Raw genomic sequence first — 22678 nt, 5'->3', positions numbered from 1 at the left:
AGCCGAAGCGTGGGTTGATATCGCCACTTAATTCTATAGCATGTTTTAGCAATTCAAAAGGATTTCGTCTAATACAGTTAGGACCTGCGGGCGCATAATGAAACAATATCAGGACCAATCAGGCCTAAATATCACTAGGGACGGCAATAACGCACAGAATAAATTTCGCAAGTAAATTATCTTAGGGTTTTAATTCGGCCACGGCTCGGATGCCCTCGTTATTATAGCCGAGGCCGATATTAAAGGCGTTCGAAAAATTACTGTTTTCTGAGATTAAAAGCTTATATTGGGGATAAACGAATTGAGGTGTTGAAGCTATGGATACCGCCGAAATGTATGTGGCGTAGTGCCCGAATTATAACCTCTTTTGTGCTAAAACGGAAAGAGACGCCGATATAATATTATGTCCCAATTGGGATTGAGGTTGGCCGGACTTTCGTTTATTTTAGGGGCACTGTAAGCTTTCTTACATGTGAATACAAGTGTTATATGCGGTTCTGAAATATAGATTAAGTAGAAGAAAAATATCTTCATTTATATTCATAATAATACTTAATCAGCAGGTTTTAGCCAGATGGAAAATAAATCTCATTTGCATAACCTTAGTCTTGTATGAATTTTATACAACCTTATAACATTACATAATAGCAAATTCTCATTTGCATAGTCCAAAAAGCAACTTCCGGTATTTATTTTAAATATATGAGAGAATAATTTTCTCTCCACATCGTCTAGGTAAAGGAAATAAAAAGCGCTAGATGAGGTTACTTCTATGTAAATTTTCATAGTCTCCAGTGTTCTTGCGGAATTTTATCGCATTCGATGTTTATATTAACGAAACAATCCCGCGCAGCGCTGACGGCGCTTTGTTGTGGTAATTTCATTAGACGCGGCCGCTGCCCGCTGAATATTAATTGGGGTTGACTCCATGAGCTTTTTAACTCTTTTTCAATAGCTTTTACGGATTTGAATTATTAGCGAATTTTTAATCGTGTCAAGTGGTGACCCGATTCAAATAGAATAAGTATTATTCTCGAAGTGTGCTTAAATATAATTTTTGGTGTGTTTGGGTAGGTTATGAAATGTTAAATAAAAATTACATATATTTTATTTAATATTTGTTTATAGGCGTTAAAAAAGTAACATTATTGCTGTTAGCATATCTCCAGAGTACAGGTCACTTAAATTCCCTATATTCTTGGTTTCAACAAAATCTGCTAACCATAAATATCTCAAAAACATCTTATGTAATATTCAGAGCAAAAAATTAAATCATTCCTATCTTTCAACCGTTAAAAGTTCAAGACGTTGAAATCACTAACAAAAAATGGGAAAAATATCTGTCTTATATGTATATATGTCTTAGAATAGATACATATTTAAAGTGGAACGTTCATATATCACACATAATTACCAAAACACTTATAAGCAGATTTTGGTCAATATAAAAATGTATTCCTCAATCCGTACGTCATTTAATTTATAATTGTTTAGTCAAGCCACATTTCATATATCTAATTGAAATATGGGGTACGGCATGTAAAAACATAATTTCTAACTTACAAACACTACAAAATAAATTAATAAAATCATTATTTAGATACAATTTTTTAACACCGACTAATAAAATCTACCAAGAAACCAAAATTATGACAATTAAACAACTGTATGTATATAGCACCTGTATCTTGATAAAAAAAATTTTAAATAACTCTATCCATAGTTGCTTGTCGTTTAAAAAAATCAAACACACAACGACACGCAATACTCGTCGAGCGAGTTTGCTTATCTTACCGAAGCCGCGTACAAATTATTTGAAGAAATCTATTAGGTATGAGGGTGTGCAATTATTTAACCAATTACCATCTCAAATTCGCAATATTGGAGTGTTTGACAAATTCAAAAAGGCATTAAAGATGCATGTTAGAATGAACATAGCTGACTAAAATTGTTACGGCTAATGGCGACGTGTATCTCGCTCGTATATAATATATACATATTAATATTAAGTTTCTCATGTAAATAAAATATTTCTGTTTTGTAATGAGAAATAAAGTTCTTTAAACATTATTAGAAATGTATCTAATACTTTAATTTTATAAAATATTACACATACAATAGATATCACACATAGTATATCTTGGATACCTACGAGTCATTGATAATATAAAAGATACAAAAAATACGTAAAAAATATAATCTAACAAAAGCTAAATTATTCGTCAATACATCATTATGCTTCTTATCCGTTGAGAATTCTTAGAAAAAAATCTATAAAATTATTGTTTTATTAAGATAAAGTGTACGATAAATGATGAAGTATGATTTATGGTACCCACACGGTATAGCGTAATTAGATTCTCTTGAGCGAGCAAACACCTTTAAGGCATCAGGTGGCTTTGCACATAATGTACTCATCAACTAAGTACATAACCCCTATAAAATGTTACGTAAGCGAACTCGGATAATGAACTCGGGGTATCGCGTTTTATTCATATTTTGTGAAGTTTCTTTCTATAAGACGTTCCTTTGTTTTTGTAACAATTAATATTAATAGACAAGTATTGTCTATTAAAATAATAAACTTTGAAATTCGAACATGTAAAAACCCACATTATTTCATTCTAGAATTCTTTTGTTTTTAAGAACAAAAGATTTTTTAAAAATCGAACATCGGCGGCCGTGTCGATTCTTCTTTGTTAATTTAATGTAATTATTAGCCCAACTTTAACCTGTATTAATAAAATTATACAGGTAATTAAAATAGATACAAAAAATGTATACCATACAAATTTTATTCACGTTAATATTCATGTATAATTGTAATGATAAAGAAATATTTAAACATCGTATAGAAAAACAAAGCATCATAAAACATTACTCTTCATGTAATAAAACACTGTCAGCTCATAATTCATGTCATCTTAAACGTCCCAGCCATACACAAAGTTTGTATTTTAAGCGAAAAAGCAATTCGGAATCTTTTAATATTCCATCAAATTCATATTTGCGGAGATGTCTTCGAACGCACGCCTACACCTCACGTATTTTTCCACTGGCTTCCAAGTTTGACACCTTATTGCCCCTCATGCAATATGCATGGTAATACCCAAAGACAGGGCTCATCGCTCGGCTCCCGTAATTGGCGAAATCAACCCCCTTCATCGGGCGCTGACAAAAAAACGACCAATATAAAATGAACCCTCGCTTCTTTGCACGTAAAGTGAAATGAAACGTATTGAGGTTTTAAAATGGAAGGATAATTGTAACTCGACTCAGGCGAGCGTCGTAAATCTAAATTGGAGAATGAACTGAAGTAAATCCAGCTCATTCAAGTTATTACTTTTGGTTATAGCACCCAATTGGGTAGCCATTGTTCACTCAGTTGGTTTATGTTTAGATGGTCATGACTGTGGGATTGATGAAAAAGAATGGAAAGAATGGAATTTATCGTAAGCATACAAATTAAATTTTTTGAAGTGGACGAAGAGTTTTTATATAGAAAGAAATAAGTTTACACCTTGTTTTGTATATATGTGTATCAGGAAGGAGGCGTTTAATACCCTGAGTTTACAGTGTAATTAGTTACTTGCTTCATACCTGCACTTCAGAATAAGAGAAAAATGTATTTTTTTGATTGTAAGTGTTTTTAAACTTGATTTAATTAATAAAATCTTTTACACTTTCTTGGTAATCAATGTGTAGATGTTTTAAACCCTAATTTCATCAATTTAATACAGTGAGACTCATCTTGAATTAGATTATCATGATTCATGTGCAATTTTTACTTTTTGTCTTTTTTTATGTATCCTATATAAGTTTAGTTAATTTTTTTTTTGTTTCTGTTAAGTATGTTTTTTCCTTCTTATTGTATTTGTATTATGTATTTTTGCACTTCTTGCCTACCTTATGTAATTTAACCCATGTTTTTTTTCCTTTACTCGCAGTGGTTGTCTGGAAGAAATCGCTCGAAAGCGATAAGGCCGCCATTTGCTTTTCATTAAATTATGTTTAATATTTTTTTCCTTTTATGTAATGCAACGAAGCGTTAGTAAATAAATAAATAAATACAAACCGTACCAAATGAAACAGAAAGCATTATAAACGTTTTTAAAACATTATCGTATTTCTATAATAACGTTTTACTGTCAGTCGAATATGTTCAAGATTCGAGAAATGAAAGCACACCTTGAACACGAAACTGACGTATACTGCAAGTGTTACGTTGCAACTTTAGTAGATCTAACTAATGATTTCGAAATCAAGTCCGATATAATACGATGGAACTGTGGTAATTTAGGTACAAATTTAGTTAGCAGATGTTAAGTAATTGGTTGCATACAAGGGTTTTTTAAATTTTTAAGTCAAGGCAAGAGATGAAGCCTGGTAAATATAAAATTAAGCTTCAGTGATTTTATCAGGAAGATTGTCACGTAAATGATAAATTTCTTAAGAATAAAACCACAGTAGCTTTTTCACAGTTGACAGTTATCCTTATGCTTATCTTCTCTCCAACAATATTCCACTTATTGGGGTGGAATTTAAGACACCATTATAAGAGTATTATGTAAAAGATACAGCTCAAACATTGTGCTTTTAACTCTTGCATAAACTTTGAGTATATTGGAATTTTTAGTTCTTATATATAGAAGTTTCTTTGAGAAAACAAAATATATGACAATGTTTTTTCATTGTAACTCCCTTTCAAGAGGTCTTTCTAGGATGGTCGTTGTTTACGGCTGTTGTGTTTCGAGTATTTTATATAGAATATGTGAATTATTCTCACGTGTTTGCTTTTTCGCTTAAACTCAGTATATTGTCTGGATACATTTAACGAGAAGGATAAACTTATGACAAAAAATATGAAAGATTTTATTTGAATGCAAATAATACTGGGAACCAAATGCATTCAAGAATGTTTTGTCGACTCGATTTTTTGCTTTTTGAATATCCCAATTGAACACGAAGACATAATTCTGCGTCTGTTTCATTCAAGGTTAATAAATTAGTATTAGTAGTAGTTAAGGTTAGTAAATTGAAATCAGTTTGTTACCGATCGAGAAGTTATTCGCCGAAAATGAAACTTGAGACTTCTAGGTTATACGCCTTTTGGTTACGCAAGTCAGCAAAAGCCATAATTGAATACGCAGTAAAGCATACGAGGATAATTAAAAGTTGTTAATACGTGCTCTGTGTTTCAGTTTGTTTGCCTCATACAAACTAGTACTGAATTGTGCACACAATAGCTTTATGTAATATCTCGCTTATACTAGTATAATTAGTATGTAAACAATAGGTGTTATCGTCAGTTCGATTCTAGTTATATTAATAATATTATATAGTTTTAAGATATTTTTATATATTTGAATCCATAATGAATGCACCATTATCTGAAGATAGCTTAAGACAAATTAATTTCTATCTCCGTGGCAAGGAAAAAATTCGGAAACACCCCGGTATCCGTCTTACGGATCTACAAAAGAATTCGTTCGAAGATTGCCCCATAAATCCACAGCATCGTATGAAACTAATAGAGCCTTCCTCAGGGGCCATTAACCACGGACTAGACCCGTATACCCCGTCTCAATTTCCTGCAATGATCGACAAAAGACGGACGAGAATTCAAACTTCCGTTTTGGCACCTGGAACAATTCGATTTTCAAATTTTGCCGCAGGTGGCGATAGGCAAACGTAACCTCTTTTTATAGAATACTTTTTACTTGTTGTGGCTCCAACGTTTTTTTTTATATTGCCTTATGAAAGGGTAATTTTGAATTTGAATTTATTAATCATTTATTAGTATTTGTAGTAGTATTAAGATGAATTTCAGTGTAAAGCTTTATAGCCACAACGACCCACGTTGTTTATAGCTTATAAAATAGCACTAGCTCAAATAGCCTGAGGTTGCAATTTCGTGATGTATGTACACGATGAATGTAAAAAGGAAATAGAGTATGGAAGTTTATTCAAATGTTGGAAATTATTACTTATTCAGTTTTACAATGCTCTATAATTGAAATTTGTAGCTTCCGTGATGGGCTAGATTTATAACAAATATATACGCAAATTTCATACATTGTTCACAAAACTTTAATTTATTCTGCTCTCTTACACATATTCACCCACAATCACTCATATTTCAGTTTTATTTTGTTTGTTACTTTAGTTTCGTCATAGTGTGTTGTCATCTCTTGGTGTATTTTCAGTCTGCGATGGAATGCTGGTGACCTGTTACTATAGGATGCCTCTCACAAAGATGTCAATACTTTCAGCTACGTACATGCTGTACGTAAAATTGAATGTGTTCCGAAGAAACAAACTTTATAATTATCGTGATCTAAATTTTTGCATACAAAGTAAATTATGATTGTTCTCTTTCACGAACGTACTTTTTTGTCTCCGTCAAGTTACTTTTACGCAACGAGACGAGAACATACCAAATTTCACCCGTATCACCTCGACGTTCGTCGTTGGACAACTAAGCAGTTTTTGCGGTGCAGCACCAGTATGTGGAACTAACTGCCCACTAAAGTATTTCCAAACCAATTCGACTCAGAGTTAATTCTTTAAAGGCCGACAACGCTCTCGCGAGCCTTCTGGTATTGAGAGTGTCTATCGGGTATCATGTAATGTCAGGTCCATCAAGGGAACCTTATGTCCCTTTGGTCCCTGTTATATAAAAATAAAATATTATTTATTTAGGTATTTTTTACTGATACAATGCAAAGTCATAACAAAAACATATTCCACCACTAATTGAATAAGTTCGCATATCGGCTCTGTGGCTTTTACCGATTGATACTTAATCCGATTGACTTATATTCTTATTATTGAATCTTTCAATTACACAAATATTTACCAGTCCTGTAACCTACCTGGACGGACTTGTCACTAAGCCCAGTATGCCATAATGAGCTCATTTAATAAAAACCATTACTTCTGTGAGAAGTTTTATATATTTGATGGCAATAAAAAGGAGATTGTAACTTGAAAATTAAAATATGTAATCGTTTCGACTTGATACTCCCAGATACTTGGTTTCTGACAAATTTTTGGACATTCATCCATTTGTGATACTGTTGGACAATATCTGAGTATTACAGTACGTGAGCTTAGTTTCGTGTGTATATACTGTAATACCCAAATATTGTCCAATATTAACAGAATCACATAGATACTGAATAGTACATATATCATTGGTATCTATCTATATATTACGTCTTATTCCCGAGGGATAGGAAGACCACGGATCTTTTGCTACTTTTGAGACTTGACATATCTCTCTCGCTTTATCTACTTTCAAGAAGTTTATGCCCGTCGGCTATTAGTTATTTTGAAGTATCCCTTCTATAATACGTCTTGATCCAATGATGGCCTACCTAATGACCTCGCCGCTTGCTTTATATTGCGCTTCAAACAATACAACTATGGTTACATTAATACAAACCACAGTGGTTATATAATGTCATGATTTAATTATAATATTCTATAAAATAAATATATAAAAAATAAAAGGAATTATGTCCTCGTAATAATTGATAAGGTATATTAATCCCAATTCCAGTCCCAATAAATTATCCATTGGCCGATAGAAACGATACTTTTTCGTAATTTCGTACCAATACGCATTGTTCCGTGACGTATTGATGGCAGTAAGCGACTCGGCCATTCAATTTTAATGGGACTACAATTTGTTTTTTGGTACATTTAGGATTTTATTGAATGTACGCGATACAAATTGTGTTTTTGTTTACGATATAAATATTTTTTTTGGAGTAAGATGCAATAATGCCAATCGTGTGCTCAATACCTCTTGTATAAAAATAAAGTACACAAGCATTCAGTTAAAAATAAATCAGTGGGGCTACAACCTATTTAGGTCTTGGCCACAGATTTCTGAATCTGTTTCATGAACATTTAATAAATCTAATAGGAAAGTAGGTGATCCGCCTCCAGTGCCTGACACGTCGTCGACTTTTTGGGTCTAAGACATGTCGGTTTCCTCACGATGTTTTCCTTCACCGTTGAACAAATGTTAAATGCGCACATAGAAATAAAATCCATTGGTGCACAGCTGGGGATCGAACCTACGACCTCAGGTATGAGAGTCGCACGCTGAAGCCACTAGGCCAACACTGTTCATTGAAGCATTCAATTGATTGATAAAAATCATACATTTCGTTGGAAATGCCTCTTAAGTTAGTAGTTGTATACAGTGTTTATAAAGGAGTCTGAAAAAGCTTTAGCGATTTTTGTTATTTGTGTTTTTTCGGTCTGGCGTGGGCGAATGGCTAAGTGATAATTGGGTTTTATGATGTATTTAAGAATACACACAACCCTGAATTTTCACCCTTCAAATGAAGGGGAAATATATAAATCAGAGTCGCTACAAACTTTTTGACGCAAACAAGTTGTAATTTAAAGTTATAATTTTTATTATAACTAAAACTAACATGATTAAATTATTTTGAAATGGCTGCCAAGTAAAGTTTACTATTTGTCAGATCCGTTGCTATTCTACGACTATAACGATACAGAGAATGGTCAATCCAATGGTGCACATCCGAGGATCGAACCTACGAGCTCAGGGATGGGAAGTCACGCTAAAGCCACTAGGTCACTGCTGCTTTCAGTTGGATAACCAAAATTTTTCTAATAGCGATATTAGTACTGTAATATTTATATGGGAAAACAAAATTTACAGATTTATCAAGATGTCTTGGAAGTCAATCAATTGCTATTGTGTAATCTGTGAATGTACATACAAATCTGTCTGATTGCATTCTAGTTATATTACTCTTTCGTCTCTTTCTGTCAAATTGTGTTTACACTGTGATGAAAAGACTCAGATGAAATAGTGCAATTAGCTTATGAATAAGGATGTCGTTAGTTTGATGGCAACCATTCAAATTTAGGATAATTAAATATTGGCAAAATATTTGCAAAAGGAAACACGATACTTAATTATTCCGTCGCTCTGCTGTTCTGTTTCACTGCGCATTGTGAAAAATAGTGAAACAAGTAATACTCGAACTATTAGCACAAAAGGGGATTTTTTTCTCCTTTTCGTTTGACCGTTTTTGCAAAGTATTTTTGGTTGTTGCATTATATAAATTGTCGTTCGTGGGTGAGATTAAAAAGTTTTTGGGAGCTTTTGTTTCGTGTATAGTTCGTATTTATATATAATGTGTTATGTTTAAAATAATCATGTTAAAAATTATTTAGCTAGATACGATCAATCAGGCTCCAGAAGATTCATTACTCCTTATATGGAAATATTATTTGTTTTTACTACAAACTCCTGAACGAAATTAAAGAATTATCGCTAATTAAATGCAAAGCTTTCGTTAAACGTAATTTAATCAATAACTTTTTTTATACATTTGACGAATATTTAATTGATCCTAATCCCGGGATTGGTTTTGCTTCAGTTCAAACAATTTTTATGACTCAAAACTTAGTGATTAAATAGACTACTGAACATAAGTACAATATTACTATGAGTATTTATGGTATCACTACAGATCAATTTATAAGAAATGTCTCGATGTGTTTGACAGAAGCTGTCCCATGCAAAATATGCAGTTGGCTTGCGTGATTATACTGATGCTGATGACTGATGATGATTAATTGACTGCATCTGGTCTTTGTGCACGTGACCCAGAGCTTTTTTTATAAAGTTCATATACTAATCTGTTTCGTGTGTATATTTCGCTTATAGCTTTGTCCTCGTTGTACCTCCAAAGTTAGATTTTTGATCAGCTCTGACGTAAAACCAACGCATGTTTTTCAAGACGAACGCACTTCTATTGTATTCCTTCGCCGGCAATATTTCACTTGTATTTTTTCACACCAGATCTCTTTGAGTCGACCGCATTGTTTCCACGGCATTGTTCCTCCCTTGTTTATTTTTAAAACTTTTTTGTTTACAGCTACCGTCATTCATTAGTGGCCTTCGTGTCCTTAGAATGGGGAGAAGAATTTTCCGCTGTTGTATTAAAATATTTTAATAGCTTACGCTTGATGTAAAAATAAGGGCTGGATTCAGTTACAAGGGACTAAGATATTCTGTCAATATACATTTTTTCCAGTTTGCCTCCGAATTTTCTGCTTCGCTCAATTCTTAATGCTAACGTTTCAAACTTTGGCTCCAATGGACTTTTTATGGAACCTACAACGAGGTACACATATGTAGCGGCTTTTCTCTGAGCGTCGCATAGATTATGGACATTTAGATACAATCGGAAATTTTTCTTTTATATTTATATGCTTCAAACAGTATTTTGCCCTTATCGCACTCCTGTCATTTCGAATATAAATAAACGTAACAAACCCATACAGAGTAGGCCAAAGGTTTTTTTTCCCACGATCCCCTGATTTCACGACCACTAACAATGTGCAAATTACAATCCATTGTGAATCTCTTTCGTTTGTATTGTGATATGTTTGATACTTTCGTCGTTATTATAATACTTTGGTATCTAACTGATCTTGTAATTTCTTAAACGAGATAAATGTTTGTTCTATGTGACGTTTAAGATAAAACAAAACGTAAATATGATTTCTTGTTAGGAATTATTTATGTTCACGAACTTTTACTTTCACGAAGTATATTTATCTTAATTTATTATATAGGTCATTAAAATGCAAGTCCGTTGTAGGCACAAGATAGATCAGTAGTACTTATTACTATTATAGGTATAGTATTCCTGCTTCTTTAATCTTGCAAAAAGTCAACACCACATTATCTATTATTTTTTTCTACATTGTCTAACAAATCAAATTTATCACATATATAGATAAACCGGTAAACTTTAAATTTAAAATCACGGCTTTTTGAAAATATTGGTATGTTATTTTAACAAACCATTATAGGTATCAACAGCTTTCCAAGTAGTTTAAATTTTAAATTCATTTTAAATTTTGAAGGTTATCAGACATTATTAATAATTAATAGTCAATATTTAAAACATTACAGTATTTTAAAACATGATAAATGTAGGCGGTTCTTTCTCACGTACAAGATTACCATATAGAATGCATTCAGAATTACACATACAATGGCCGACCTCTTTATTACCGACACAATACGTTTTCTCATTTTCGTGAGATTCCTATTATCCGTTTTTATCGCATCAATGATGAACGATTCATATAATAAATAATCGAAGGCATCGTGTATTCAACGCTTTACAATACAATGAGAATGATTCATTTTTGCATCTGAGAATGAAGACGTCTGAGAAATGACCGTTCATTGGAGTTCATTCGTATGTGTCAATAATAAATAAACCTTTACTCATTTTTATTATATATGTGGAACCAGCTGCCAACTGAAGTATTTCCGAACAAACCGACTTAGGTTCATTCAAGAATAGAACGTACCAAATCTCAAAAGGCCTGCCACGGCGAGTCCTCTGTTATCCCAATGTGTCTATGAACTCTATGAGCGGTAAAAAATAACATCAAGTGAGCCGGCTGCCTTAAAAAAATTACAAAGTTACCCTAATTTTATAATTTAATTTTGAATCAATTCATGCATTTTTGTGACGACAGATTAACGGTATTTTCTTTGACCAATTCGCCAGTTCGATCTATTTCTCGCTATTATAAATATTATATTTGGGTTTATAATAGCTGTTTTATTAATAATAAAACTATTAATTTAGACCATAAGCTTTATTGACAGATTCTACGCTGTCTTTGTAAACAAATCGATTGGCAATCTACTATCTATGTAGCTTATATAAATATACATCTAATATATTTAGCCAATTGAGCAAACATTTAATATGGATTCAAATATTAATACTAGACTTAAGTTATTTAAATGGAACTGTATGTTATATAATGTCATCAACGAAGACCGACGGTGAAAATAATTTTCATAGATCTATCATCATAGGCAATAAATTGTTGTTCTTTTATTTGTAATACACACACTAATAAACGAATTGAAAGATCTATTAAAAGCTCTTCAACTATATATCTAAACATTGTATATACATTTTAAAGACTACAATAAAGTATAATGTTTCAGTTAGCCAGCCGTTATGTTTTTTTTGCGTGGATGACATTATTAATTATATTGCATCGATATACATGAAACTAAAAACTTTACATAAACTTTGTGTATGTAATGTTCTTGATTTCTTGAGTTCTTATTTTGATACCTTAAAACAAAAGAATATATTTATGGGAGAAAATTCATAAAAATCATGGGCACTGTTAAATGCTTGTTGCGTTATTAAATATCTCAATTATATTATTGAAGTATCAAAGTGACTCAAGCTATATATCGATGCACAAAGTATGTAAAGCATTATTTAGACTAAGTTTGAAATACGACAACCGCTTTATATTGTGTAAAATAATAGACGAAGAAGAAGTGATTGAAGTAGCAACAACGACGCCAATTATAATAGTGACTACTCAAGTGCCCCTGGTGGGAATACCGACCGTCAACAACTCCATTATTTTTATACAGTATTTAACACGTAAGTTAATTTGCATTTGATTGAATTTTTCAGGATTTTATTCAAGGAATATGAAACAAAAATTAGAACCTTTTTTTAGAAAAACTAAAGCATTAAAATAAATTTTAGTGTGTTGAAACCAGTCATGTTAGTTTGGCAGATGCATATGATGACTTCCAGAAGAACAGCAGAAATTTGATCGCCGGGAACGAAGCACGAAAGTTATTGCGGTTTAAGCAGATAATGTTATCTGAACTATATGTTTTATGTTCTATATTTTATTAAATTTTTATTAGTTTATTTTTTTGTGTTTTACATAACGATAAATGCGTGGCTTAGAAACGGGTTACACATGTAGGTCGACAAGGGAATATATATTTTAAAGTTTTTATATGTTTTAGGTTAGTTAGGTTCTAACCTGCCTAGGTATCATAAACATAAACTTAATTCTGTAAATTGTAAGATGAAATAACTGATTATAATAATTTCTCGTGTTCTATAGTAGCAGTTCAAAAAATTTGTTCCTATTGAAAAAATAATCTTTACTGAATATTGGTATCGCGTTTAATTTACATTTTCAAGAAGAAACAAAACACTATCAAAGCGCTTAGTATTGAAGTGTGAGACTCTGAATAGTCTACACTGACCTGAATAATTTATATCTGACGCTAATAAATTTGGTATTTCTAAAGGGTATAAATAGACCCACTTCGACCGTTCGAAATTATGCTCATTAATTGAGAACTGGTTCACTATTCAGTTTAACAAAATAGGTGATGTGAGAATTAATGCGTTGTTGTAATATTTAGAATATTTATTTTAAATATCACAATAAAACACCAGTAATTGTGTATCAAGGAAACAATATTTAAATCTATTTATAGAATTCAAATGCGAACATTTCTTTTCGTTATAAAAATCTGTTAGGCTTAAACTAACAATTAAATATGAATTATTAGAGTCTAAAAAAACGTGTATCAATTCTTAAGAAGAACAAAACACACATAGTTAAATTCCACAAAAACTAGGTTGTGTTTGTTAAATCTATTAACTGCTGAATTTTAAATTAGTCCGTTTAATACAAAGGGCAAATAGAAGCGTGAAAATTTTGATTGCTTCGGGTGTTGCAATAAATCAATAACAGTTGTAAACTTCAATTCTATTGAATTGTATCACGTTTAGGGGTTTTTGCGCACCACTACTATGTGAAAGCTAGCTAGCTACGAACTGAAGTATTTTCGACACAATTCGACTTAGAGTTCTTCAAGAAAAGAGCGTATTAATTCTTAAAAAATCGGTAAGGCTTGAAAACCCTGCGACATTTCATCCGAACCTAATAAGTAATCCACAATCTCTGATAACAATCTGAGATCAGACCGTGACAGTCCATTGATCTCCTATCTGCATCCCAATAACCAAACCCTACGAAGACAATTCATTTTTGGTGACGGATAGAATTCAATCTCTTCGTTCCATTTTAGCGAGTATACACTCATATTTAATATCATGTAATCATATCATAATAATCAATATAAACCAAATAAAGTGAATAAAACCGTACAAATGATGTTGATATGTTTAAAATATATCACAGCTTTTTAATTATTTTGGCTATTACTATCCGTCGATTGGTTAATGACACTTATCAATATTTGTATTAAGATATCTATCTCAATGGTCAAAAATGGATGGCTTTGGGCATTAAATGGCCATGGGCAGCGGAATCACTTATCAAATGAGCCTGCTATAAAAATCAAACTTAAATATAATTTAAAAATTAGTCTAATTTCCATATAAAGTTTTTTTTTCCATTAAAATTTCCGTTTGGCCAATTAAACATCAATGAAACGCTGTTCGTCTTTTGTTTTACGGAAATGTCATTAACTTAAGAAAATGAATTCTCTTGTATTATAAAACCTAAATTTTCTTTATTCTTATACGATATAATGTCGTAATACACAAGGATTAAATGTAAATAAATACTTTTAAACTATCTTTTAAAGGTTTCAATTCCACTTAAAACCACGAATTTATTGGCGCAACTCAATTTGCATATTACTTTTTACAAATTCAACAGCTCGATTTTAAATACACAGTTTAAAGTACATAAATTTAAAATGTATGTTACGTGTTGGTTGAATTATATGCTTTATCGTTAAATAAGTATCGTTGGTTTTCGGTCACATAAGTGATTATAATAAATACTAACTGATGAAGTGTGGTCGGATTCTGTGGTATGAAACGGATTTTGTTTGATCTGTTGGAATTCGATATTGCCCTTCGAAACACAATTCTTTATTAAATTAAATTTAATCAATCAGATTTCTGTGTCTGTTTCATGATCATTTGACAATCTAATGAGCAATTAGGTGATCAGCATCCTGGCTGAGCCTAACACACATGACTTTTTAGGTCTAAGGTAGAACGGTTAAATACACACATAGAGAGAAAGTTCATTGATGCACAGCCGGGGATCGAACCTACGACTTGAAGTATGAGAGTTGAGAGATGTGAACCACTAGGCCAACACTGCTCGTGCCGCTGCAACAAATATAGGCATTAAATTAAAAAAATGTATTGTTCTAAAGTATTTTGTATGAATGAATTAATTTTATTGCAACTCAAAGTTAAAGCTTATTAACGAGGCCATATCAGAAATTACAAGTGCAAAAAAACGATACAAGCTAATTAGTAAAGTTCATAAAAAATTAAAGTCGAGTTTCAGCGGCCTGTAAAGGAATTGTTTGTGGAGTGACTTTCTCCTTGACCCGGTATTGACCCTGGCTTTCCGTAATTGCTCTATGCTGATGGCAATTCAGTCATATGCATGCGTTACTAATCAATTTCCCATTTAACTGTTCGCGGAAAATGCATCGCTTTTTTTCGATTTAGGTACTGTTTCACAATGTCCGGATAAGTTCCAAATAAGCTATCTATTACTTATTGGTAAACAGTATTTTTGCGTTTCACGACTGTCGGAAAGCGCTATTCGTCATGAAACACGAAGTATCTTATTCGGAACTTTTAGCAAATAGCTATTCGACACAAATTTTCTTTCGAATAATTTGTGTCGAATAGCTATTTGGTACTTTATCCATACATTGTGGAACAGCCCGTAATATACACAATTATTAATAATTTGATTTATATAAACCTATCCTTTACACAAAAATTAGAAATAATAACAAAATATGTTTATTACAACCAAGGACTAATTACGGAAAACTAAGTATTATGTATCATGGCGCACAATATGTAATACATAGCCATCCAGTTTAAAAGAAATAAAGCCTTTTTACAATTTTAAAAGACTTTTAAAAGTACGTGTAATTTACAACATACCTATATAATAACAATAATAAAAATAGACAAATATATTAAAAGTTCAATATAAGTTAATGGAATAAATATGTATTTGTATATGAGAACGATAGTCTAAGAAATTATTACTATTAAATAGTGACATAAATCATAATGCATATTTTAAGAACAATGCGCCTTCCCGGACTTTTGTGTTAATATTGTTAGAAACATTAGTTTTTTTTTGTTTTCAAATGATTTCATAACACATGTACCTAACTAACCTACTCTAAATTTTCTCGCTAAGGGAATGTAATTCTTTGAGAAATTGTGTATCTTTGAACCAAACTTTGCGCAACGTTATAACCTTTTGAGGCAATTAGACCGTTTTTTTGCCATATCGGACGTTATACTGCAGTGCATACTAATTAATTAGCAACGGCGCGTTACCTTCGCTTTAGCAAACGTACATTTCGCTGTAATCTGTGAAACAGCGAGCGCAAAATCGCTCGATGCAGCAATTTAATTTCACACACAGCGACGTCTAGGCGGCGCGTAATTTAATCTCGCTACGTTCCCGCGAATAACGCAAAAAATGGCCGCTGTTTTATTTGTATGCGTGCGTCGGCACGTCCCGATTCAATCCGCACATACAAAACGTGACCGTCAACGCTGAGGAATAAAAGCAATCCGTCACTCGGTGCGATAATTCAAAGTAAACAAATCGCAACAATTCGGTTAGTTAGCAAGATCCCATCAGCCATATAATTGGAAGTGCAGCCATTAAGCCCGCGCCGTGACGTCGCCGCACCGCGAATATAGATTGAGTTTTTATTTGCGGTCAGGGGTGAAAATTATGTACCGACCGCTCGATATGAATTGTTTCGCCGCGCGCCGCCCAAAGCCGATTCGCTTTTTAGATCTCCAATCTCATCGTGATCTCTACGGTGTCCGTTCTATGAATATTTTAACTCCTGTGTGACACTCTCCGAAAATACGTTACTCGTTCGTTTATTAATGTCACATTGATCGCAGATCTCCGCCCGTGGGATTAGCCCCGAATGTGTATAGAGAACTAAATGGGATTTCATTTTCTAGTTCAGGAATCAAACGCTCCCTGCGGCGTATGTCCAATGTTCTTGCCTCTCGGGGTTCCGTTAGACATTTTGTTCGGGTTCATTTGATGCGGGGATTGGTGTTCTCTAGAGTTCACATGTCTTTGCGTGATCTTCAACGGACATAATTGTTTTGTGGCTCGGGGCGCATTTCTCCGCAAGGTAATGCTATTAATTTCGCTGCGAGTAATGAAAATGTACAGCCTTCATCGTGAATGCACGATAACAATTCACGGGCTGAATTTTTTTGTGTCGCAATTCTGAGGATGGTTTAGTGAGTTCCGGGAAGCAATTGAGATTGCTCGGCTATAACAGAAGCGGGATCCTTATGGTTGGGATGATAATGTTAGTAAGGGATCCAAGATTTCTTAATTTATTCATTGTGCAAAATTGGTTCGAATGGACGTAACAAAAGAGCAGTAAACTTTAATCACGACGACCCAAATAATTTCTTGTGTACCTGTGCGGATATTACCGGGACGCCACGCATTTATATTTCAAGACATATCTACTATCTTGAAATGTAAGGTAATTTTCACATTATTTTTCTTTGTTAAACGTATCTTATCTCGCGTAAAATTATTCGTTCGTACGCCATTTTTTTCGGTCACTGCACAAGTCTAATGTGTTGACAGTTTTGTGTTCGCCTTTTATTTTTGTGTAAGGTATCTAATATATGTATTTTGTGTGTTTAGATCCACCGGAAATTACCATAAGGCCTCGGAATTTGCAAGTCCGAGCTAACGGCATCGCTGCTTTTTACTGCGCCGCCCGGGGCGACCCCAAGCCGAATATACAGTGGAGGAAGAACGGAAAGAGAGTTTCAAGTAAGTATCATCATTTGAATGTATAGCATATTTGTAATACCCAGCAGTTATTAATGCACATATATATCGAACGAAACGACAAATATGGGCGCTAATAGCACGCTGAGTTTTGTATTTTGCGACATTTTCGGCTAATTAGCGTACCTGTCTGATACTCCTTAATATATTTAATATTTACTCATTGAAATGTTTAGAATATCTACTTTAGTTTAAACAAAAGGCATAGGTAAAGCTAATCAGCTGGGATGATATAGATGAAGTTTTGATGTGTTAAAGTGAAGTCGAGAAGGATTTATATTATTAGATTTGTTTTTTGTATGTTAGACGGGTGTACAAGACAATACGTACTGAGTTTAAAACTGAATGGACAATGTTATACTAGTAAATATAATTAAGCGTTTTATATTCCCATATTAAATATTAGAAGTAATATTATTTATTTATTTCAAACGTACACATAGTTATTAGTGGGTGTGGGTGAAGCCTTCGTCGAATCCTTAACAAATTCCTGCTATTTACATACGTTCTGATAAAAAAAATATTGTCCTTATAAACAAGCCTTTTGAAATGTTTTTGTGACTGCTTACACTGATCCAGGAATGCAACTTGCCTTAAAAATAAATCAGCGGCGCTACAACTCTTTAGGGCCTGGCCTCAGATTTCTGAATCTGTTTTATGATCATTTTTAAATCTAAAAAAGGCAAGTAGGTAATCAGCCTCCAGTGCCTGACACACGTCGTCGACTTTTTGGGTCTAAGACATGTCGGTTTCCTCACGATGTTTTCCTTCACCGTTCGAGCATATGTTAAATGCGCACATAGAAAGAAAGTCCATTGGTGCACAGCCGGGGATCGAACCTACGACCTCACGTATGAGAGTCGCACGATAAAGCCACTAGGCCAACATTACCTTAAAGAGATAAAACGGGCAAATAAGTTTCCAATATCCATTTTGGGGCTATGACACTGAAGCATACATTTAACGTGTTAGCCCTCTGGCATTGAGAGTGTCCATGGGCGGCGGTATCACTTAACATTAGGTGAGCCTCCTGCCCGTTTGCTCCCTGTTCTATAAAAAAGCGTATTATCAAAATTAATTTTCGACCAAATATTTTTATTGTTATCCTTCAGTCAAAAATGAGGCCTGAAATATTGGCGCTTCATTAAATTTTAAACGGCAAAGGTTCACGTGTCAAGAGCCGGATATGACCGGGTAGTTACTTCATCAATGGATTTTAACGAGGAAAATACAATTAAAGTATTATAAATCGTTTAACGTTTAAAACGGCTCCAGAAATATTTAAATAAACATTATGAAAGGTTTAACTGACTATTGATATATTTGACCAAATAACAAAATCAGTGTTTGTGTTCCGAAATGAAGGGAGATGCGTGCTTTACTTTAAACTGTTATTAAATTTAGTTATTATATTGGAACTCTCACAAATAAAAAAAATCAATGTCGCTTCAACCTCATGTTTTAGGTTTGTCATTTTCTCCGTACGGCTAGGAATTATGCACATAGAAAAAATAACCTTTGGTGTACAGCCGTGATTCGAACGCACGATCTCAGAGTTAATAGTTGCACATACTTAAGCCTAGTCCAACACTTATGGCTTACTTATACTTACAAAAAGATATCTAATATTCTCGACTCCACTTGAACACACAAAAAAAATTACGGATGAAACGTCACGAAGATGTGTAGCGTTCCGTCGAAGAAAAGGGAGAGAGCGATTGATACCCATTCAGAGAGAGGGAGACAGGGAGATTGAGAAAATTACACGTACATATACAGTTTGTAAACAGTATGAATATAGATATACAAATACGTGAAGAGATTGTTTAGTGTTGTAGTTTGTGGCGAATGAACTATGGTACGCGTGACCCGTGATTGAAATGCAAAAACTCCGAAATTCGCCCATAAATATGTGCGGCCGGTAATGACGGCTATAAGCCTGAGGCAATGAGGTGGAAAAACGTATCGCCACGCAGCACCCCTAATGCCCCCACTCTCCCGAATAGTTCGATCAGCTATGAAAAATGTAACGCCATATCTATGATCTATCATCGGAAGCGGCCGACGCTAAGGGTGAACCAGAACTTTGTGGGTTCCATACGGTGTAGGATAATCAGGCTTTCTGATGTGTAACCGTGACGTCAAAGTACAATCGGGGATAATAATTAATAATAATCTATTTAAATCAATTTGTTTTATACTACGTCTGCAATTTCATGTTTGATATCTTTTTTGTTTTCTTAACTCTCTTTGTGTTGATTATTCTAGTTGTGCACACAATAGGATAAAGACAGTTTTAATATTTTCATGTGTCAGTTTTTCCTAAATATATAAAATACGTGTTCCAATGATTAGTTTAATTAAACAATTGTTTTCATTTTGAGGGCTATTATCCACTATGTGGAACCAGCTGTCCATTGAAGTGTTTCCGAACCAATTCGACTTAGGACAAGAAAAGAGCATACCAATTCTGAAAAGGTCGGCAACGCACTTCCGAGCCTCCAAGCAATGTGGGCAGCGGGTATCACATAAAAAAAAGTCTGCCTCAGCTACTTTTCATAAGCAAATTGTAGGCATATATTAGACGTGCTGCTATATCAATTATTGAAGAATAAAATAAATATATAAGCCTCAATCAACATACTATAATATGCTTTATACTTTGTAGTATTGAATAACTTTTCGTTAAACTAAACGAAACAAATGACTGTATTCCTAATTAGGGATAATAGGTTTTTTAAATATATAACTGTACGGTTCCTATGTCATCCGGGTGCTTTGAATTGAGTATATTAGTTTAACTCTTAATTAACCACTCGCGTACAACAATAGAATTTAAAATAAAGAAATGTTAATGGCTATGTAACGAATGAATGCAATGTAACGGTTGCAGAGAGTGCAAACGTCTGGCTGTACTCTTGGGGCGTTACTCTAGCGATTTAGAAAATCGCCACACTTTTAAAACTAAGAAGCCTGAGTGAGTTTTTCAAGGCAGTTTTTGCCGCGCACCACCACCTTGTGGAACCAGCTCCCCACTGTAGTATTTCCGAACCAATTCGACTTAGGGTCCTTCAAGAAAAGAGCATACCAATTCTTAAAAGGCCGACAACGCACTCGCGAGCCCTCTAGCATCGAGAGTGTCCATGGGCGGCGGTATCACTTAACATCAGGTGAGCCTTCTGCCCGTTTGCCCCCTGTTCTATAAAAAAAAGAGAAAAATGTACAGCCTTGGCTCGTACAATAATTACATATTATTACTATTTAAAAACTCGTTAAATAAGTTCAATAAGTCATGTGTTGCGTGACAACTTTTAATTTTAACAACATTCGCTGTCGACTTAATTATTTGATAAGCTTTTATAGTTATGTCATGTCTTTGAGAAATATGGAAATAGGTCAGTTTTCATTTGAAGTTTTCAATTGTTTTGTATAGAAGAATAAATGTATCAGGCAAAATATACATACTCGGAGAGTATTGTGTAATTTTTGGGAATTTTTAAGTTGACGAGAACATATGCCTAGCTTTGGGCTAAGGTCTAAGCATTTCTTGCTTAATTTAATGACGTTCTATCAGAATATCGTGACTTATATTTGTAAATTTGAAATTTCAAACTAATACAAATTGTCGTTGCAGTGATAAAGTACATCTACGTAATAGTAACGTAATAGTTTTTAATCCGCCCAAAAATATTCTCTTATTGTTCAATTTTTGTTATTATTATTTTTATTACTTTACACACAAATCTTCAATACACACATTACACTATTAAAATGTACCTTATTTATTTTTCTTTCAATAATATTTTATTATTATTATTGTTATATTGTGTATTTCGTTGGTAATATGTCTATCTGATATTCAACGCAATGGTAATAAAATTGTAAAGTTTAAGTCTCACAACCCTAACATTGAACTAAGCCCGTTTTCTAAACCATTTTTAACAAAGCTAGCGAATTTAGATATTCGATAAACTTTTAGAAAAAAACGATGAGCTTTAAACAAAAGAAAATCTACAAAGAAAATCAAACATGATCTCTAATATTTCCCTGTTTTCTATGGAACCCCAATACCGTTCACACCTCCCTGCCTCCGTACATATTATGTGTCTTAAATCAAACTTACTCTCGATTTGTCTGTCTGTCAACTACTATTTGCGGCTAGGAAATCCCTGTTTCGCTCTCAATTTAAGACGAGTTCGGGAAATGTGAATTATATATTTACTTAGTTCACTAATGATGGTGATTTTACATATATTACTTATTATTTATAATAGTTATTTCATCAGAGGAGTAGTTCGGAGTAGTACTTAGGCAATTTCTGCCGCGCACCACCACTATTTGGAACCAGCTGCCCACTGAAGTATTTCCAAACCAATTCGACTTAGGGTCTATCAAGAATAGAGCGTACCCGTTCTTGAAAGATCGACAACGCACTTGCGAATGTCCATAGGCGGCAGTAATCGCTTAACATCAAGTGAAGTGGGGATTTTATAAAAAAAATACTAAAATATATAAAAAGAAATTTAAAGAAAAACACTTTTTTAACGGATTATAGATATGTATTATTATATTTAAACTTATAATTATTTGTAATCTATATCTATTATCTATAATCCGTTAAAAAAGTGTTTTTCTTTAAATGTGTAAAAGTTATGTAAATAAAAGACAATACTATAAAAAGAAATTTTTTAATGTACACTAACTTGAAAATTGATTGATTTCATTTAGTTTGTTCATAGCGACATATCTCGTATAGGCATATATTAAAATAGATACCTTGTGTAATTTAAAAAAATAATTATTTATTAATAATGGTACTAAATACTAACAAATCTATATATATATATATATATATATATCTGTTTCGATGTCTATAAAAATACTAAAGTAGTGGGAAACTGTCAATGTGATCGACGTAAGGGTGAAAATTGACAAAAAATCC

At 33.2% G+C, this 22678-nt stretch overlaps 1 protein-coding gene across 5 annotated transcripts in view; it reads left to right on the top strand.

Moving 5' to 3' along the window:
- LOC111003069 (tyrosine-protein phosphatase Lar) overlaps window positions 1-22678 on the top strand; it is a 324877-nt gene that overhangs the window by 230410 nt on the left and 71789 nt on the right. For 4 of the 5 annotated variants that reach the window (XM_045628054.1, XM_045628051.1, XM_045628053.1 and 1 more), the window contains exons 4-5: window positions 12378-12497; window positions 17587-17718. In XM_045628054.1, coding sequence (XP_045484010.1) covers window positions 12378-12497; window positions 17587-17718 — 252 coding nt within the window. The remainder of the gene's footprint in view (window positions 1-12377; window positions 12498-17586; window positions 17719-22678) is intronic. The other variant, XM_045628052.1, reaches the window with a different exon arrangement.

This window comes from Pieris rapae, chromosome 4, assembly GCF_905147795.1.
Source record: "Pieris rapae chromosome 4, ilPieRapa1.1, whole genome shotgun sequence".
Taxonomy (NCBI): domain Eukaryota; kingdom Metazoa; phylum Arthropoda; class Insecta; order Lepidoptera; family Pieridae; genus Pieris; species Pieris rapae.
This window is presented reverse-complemented; position numbering and strand designations above follow the sequence as displayed.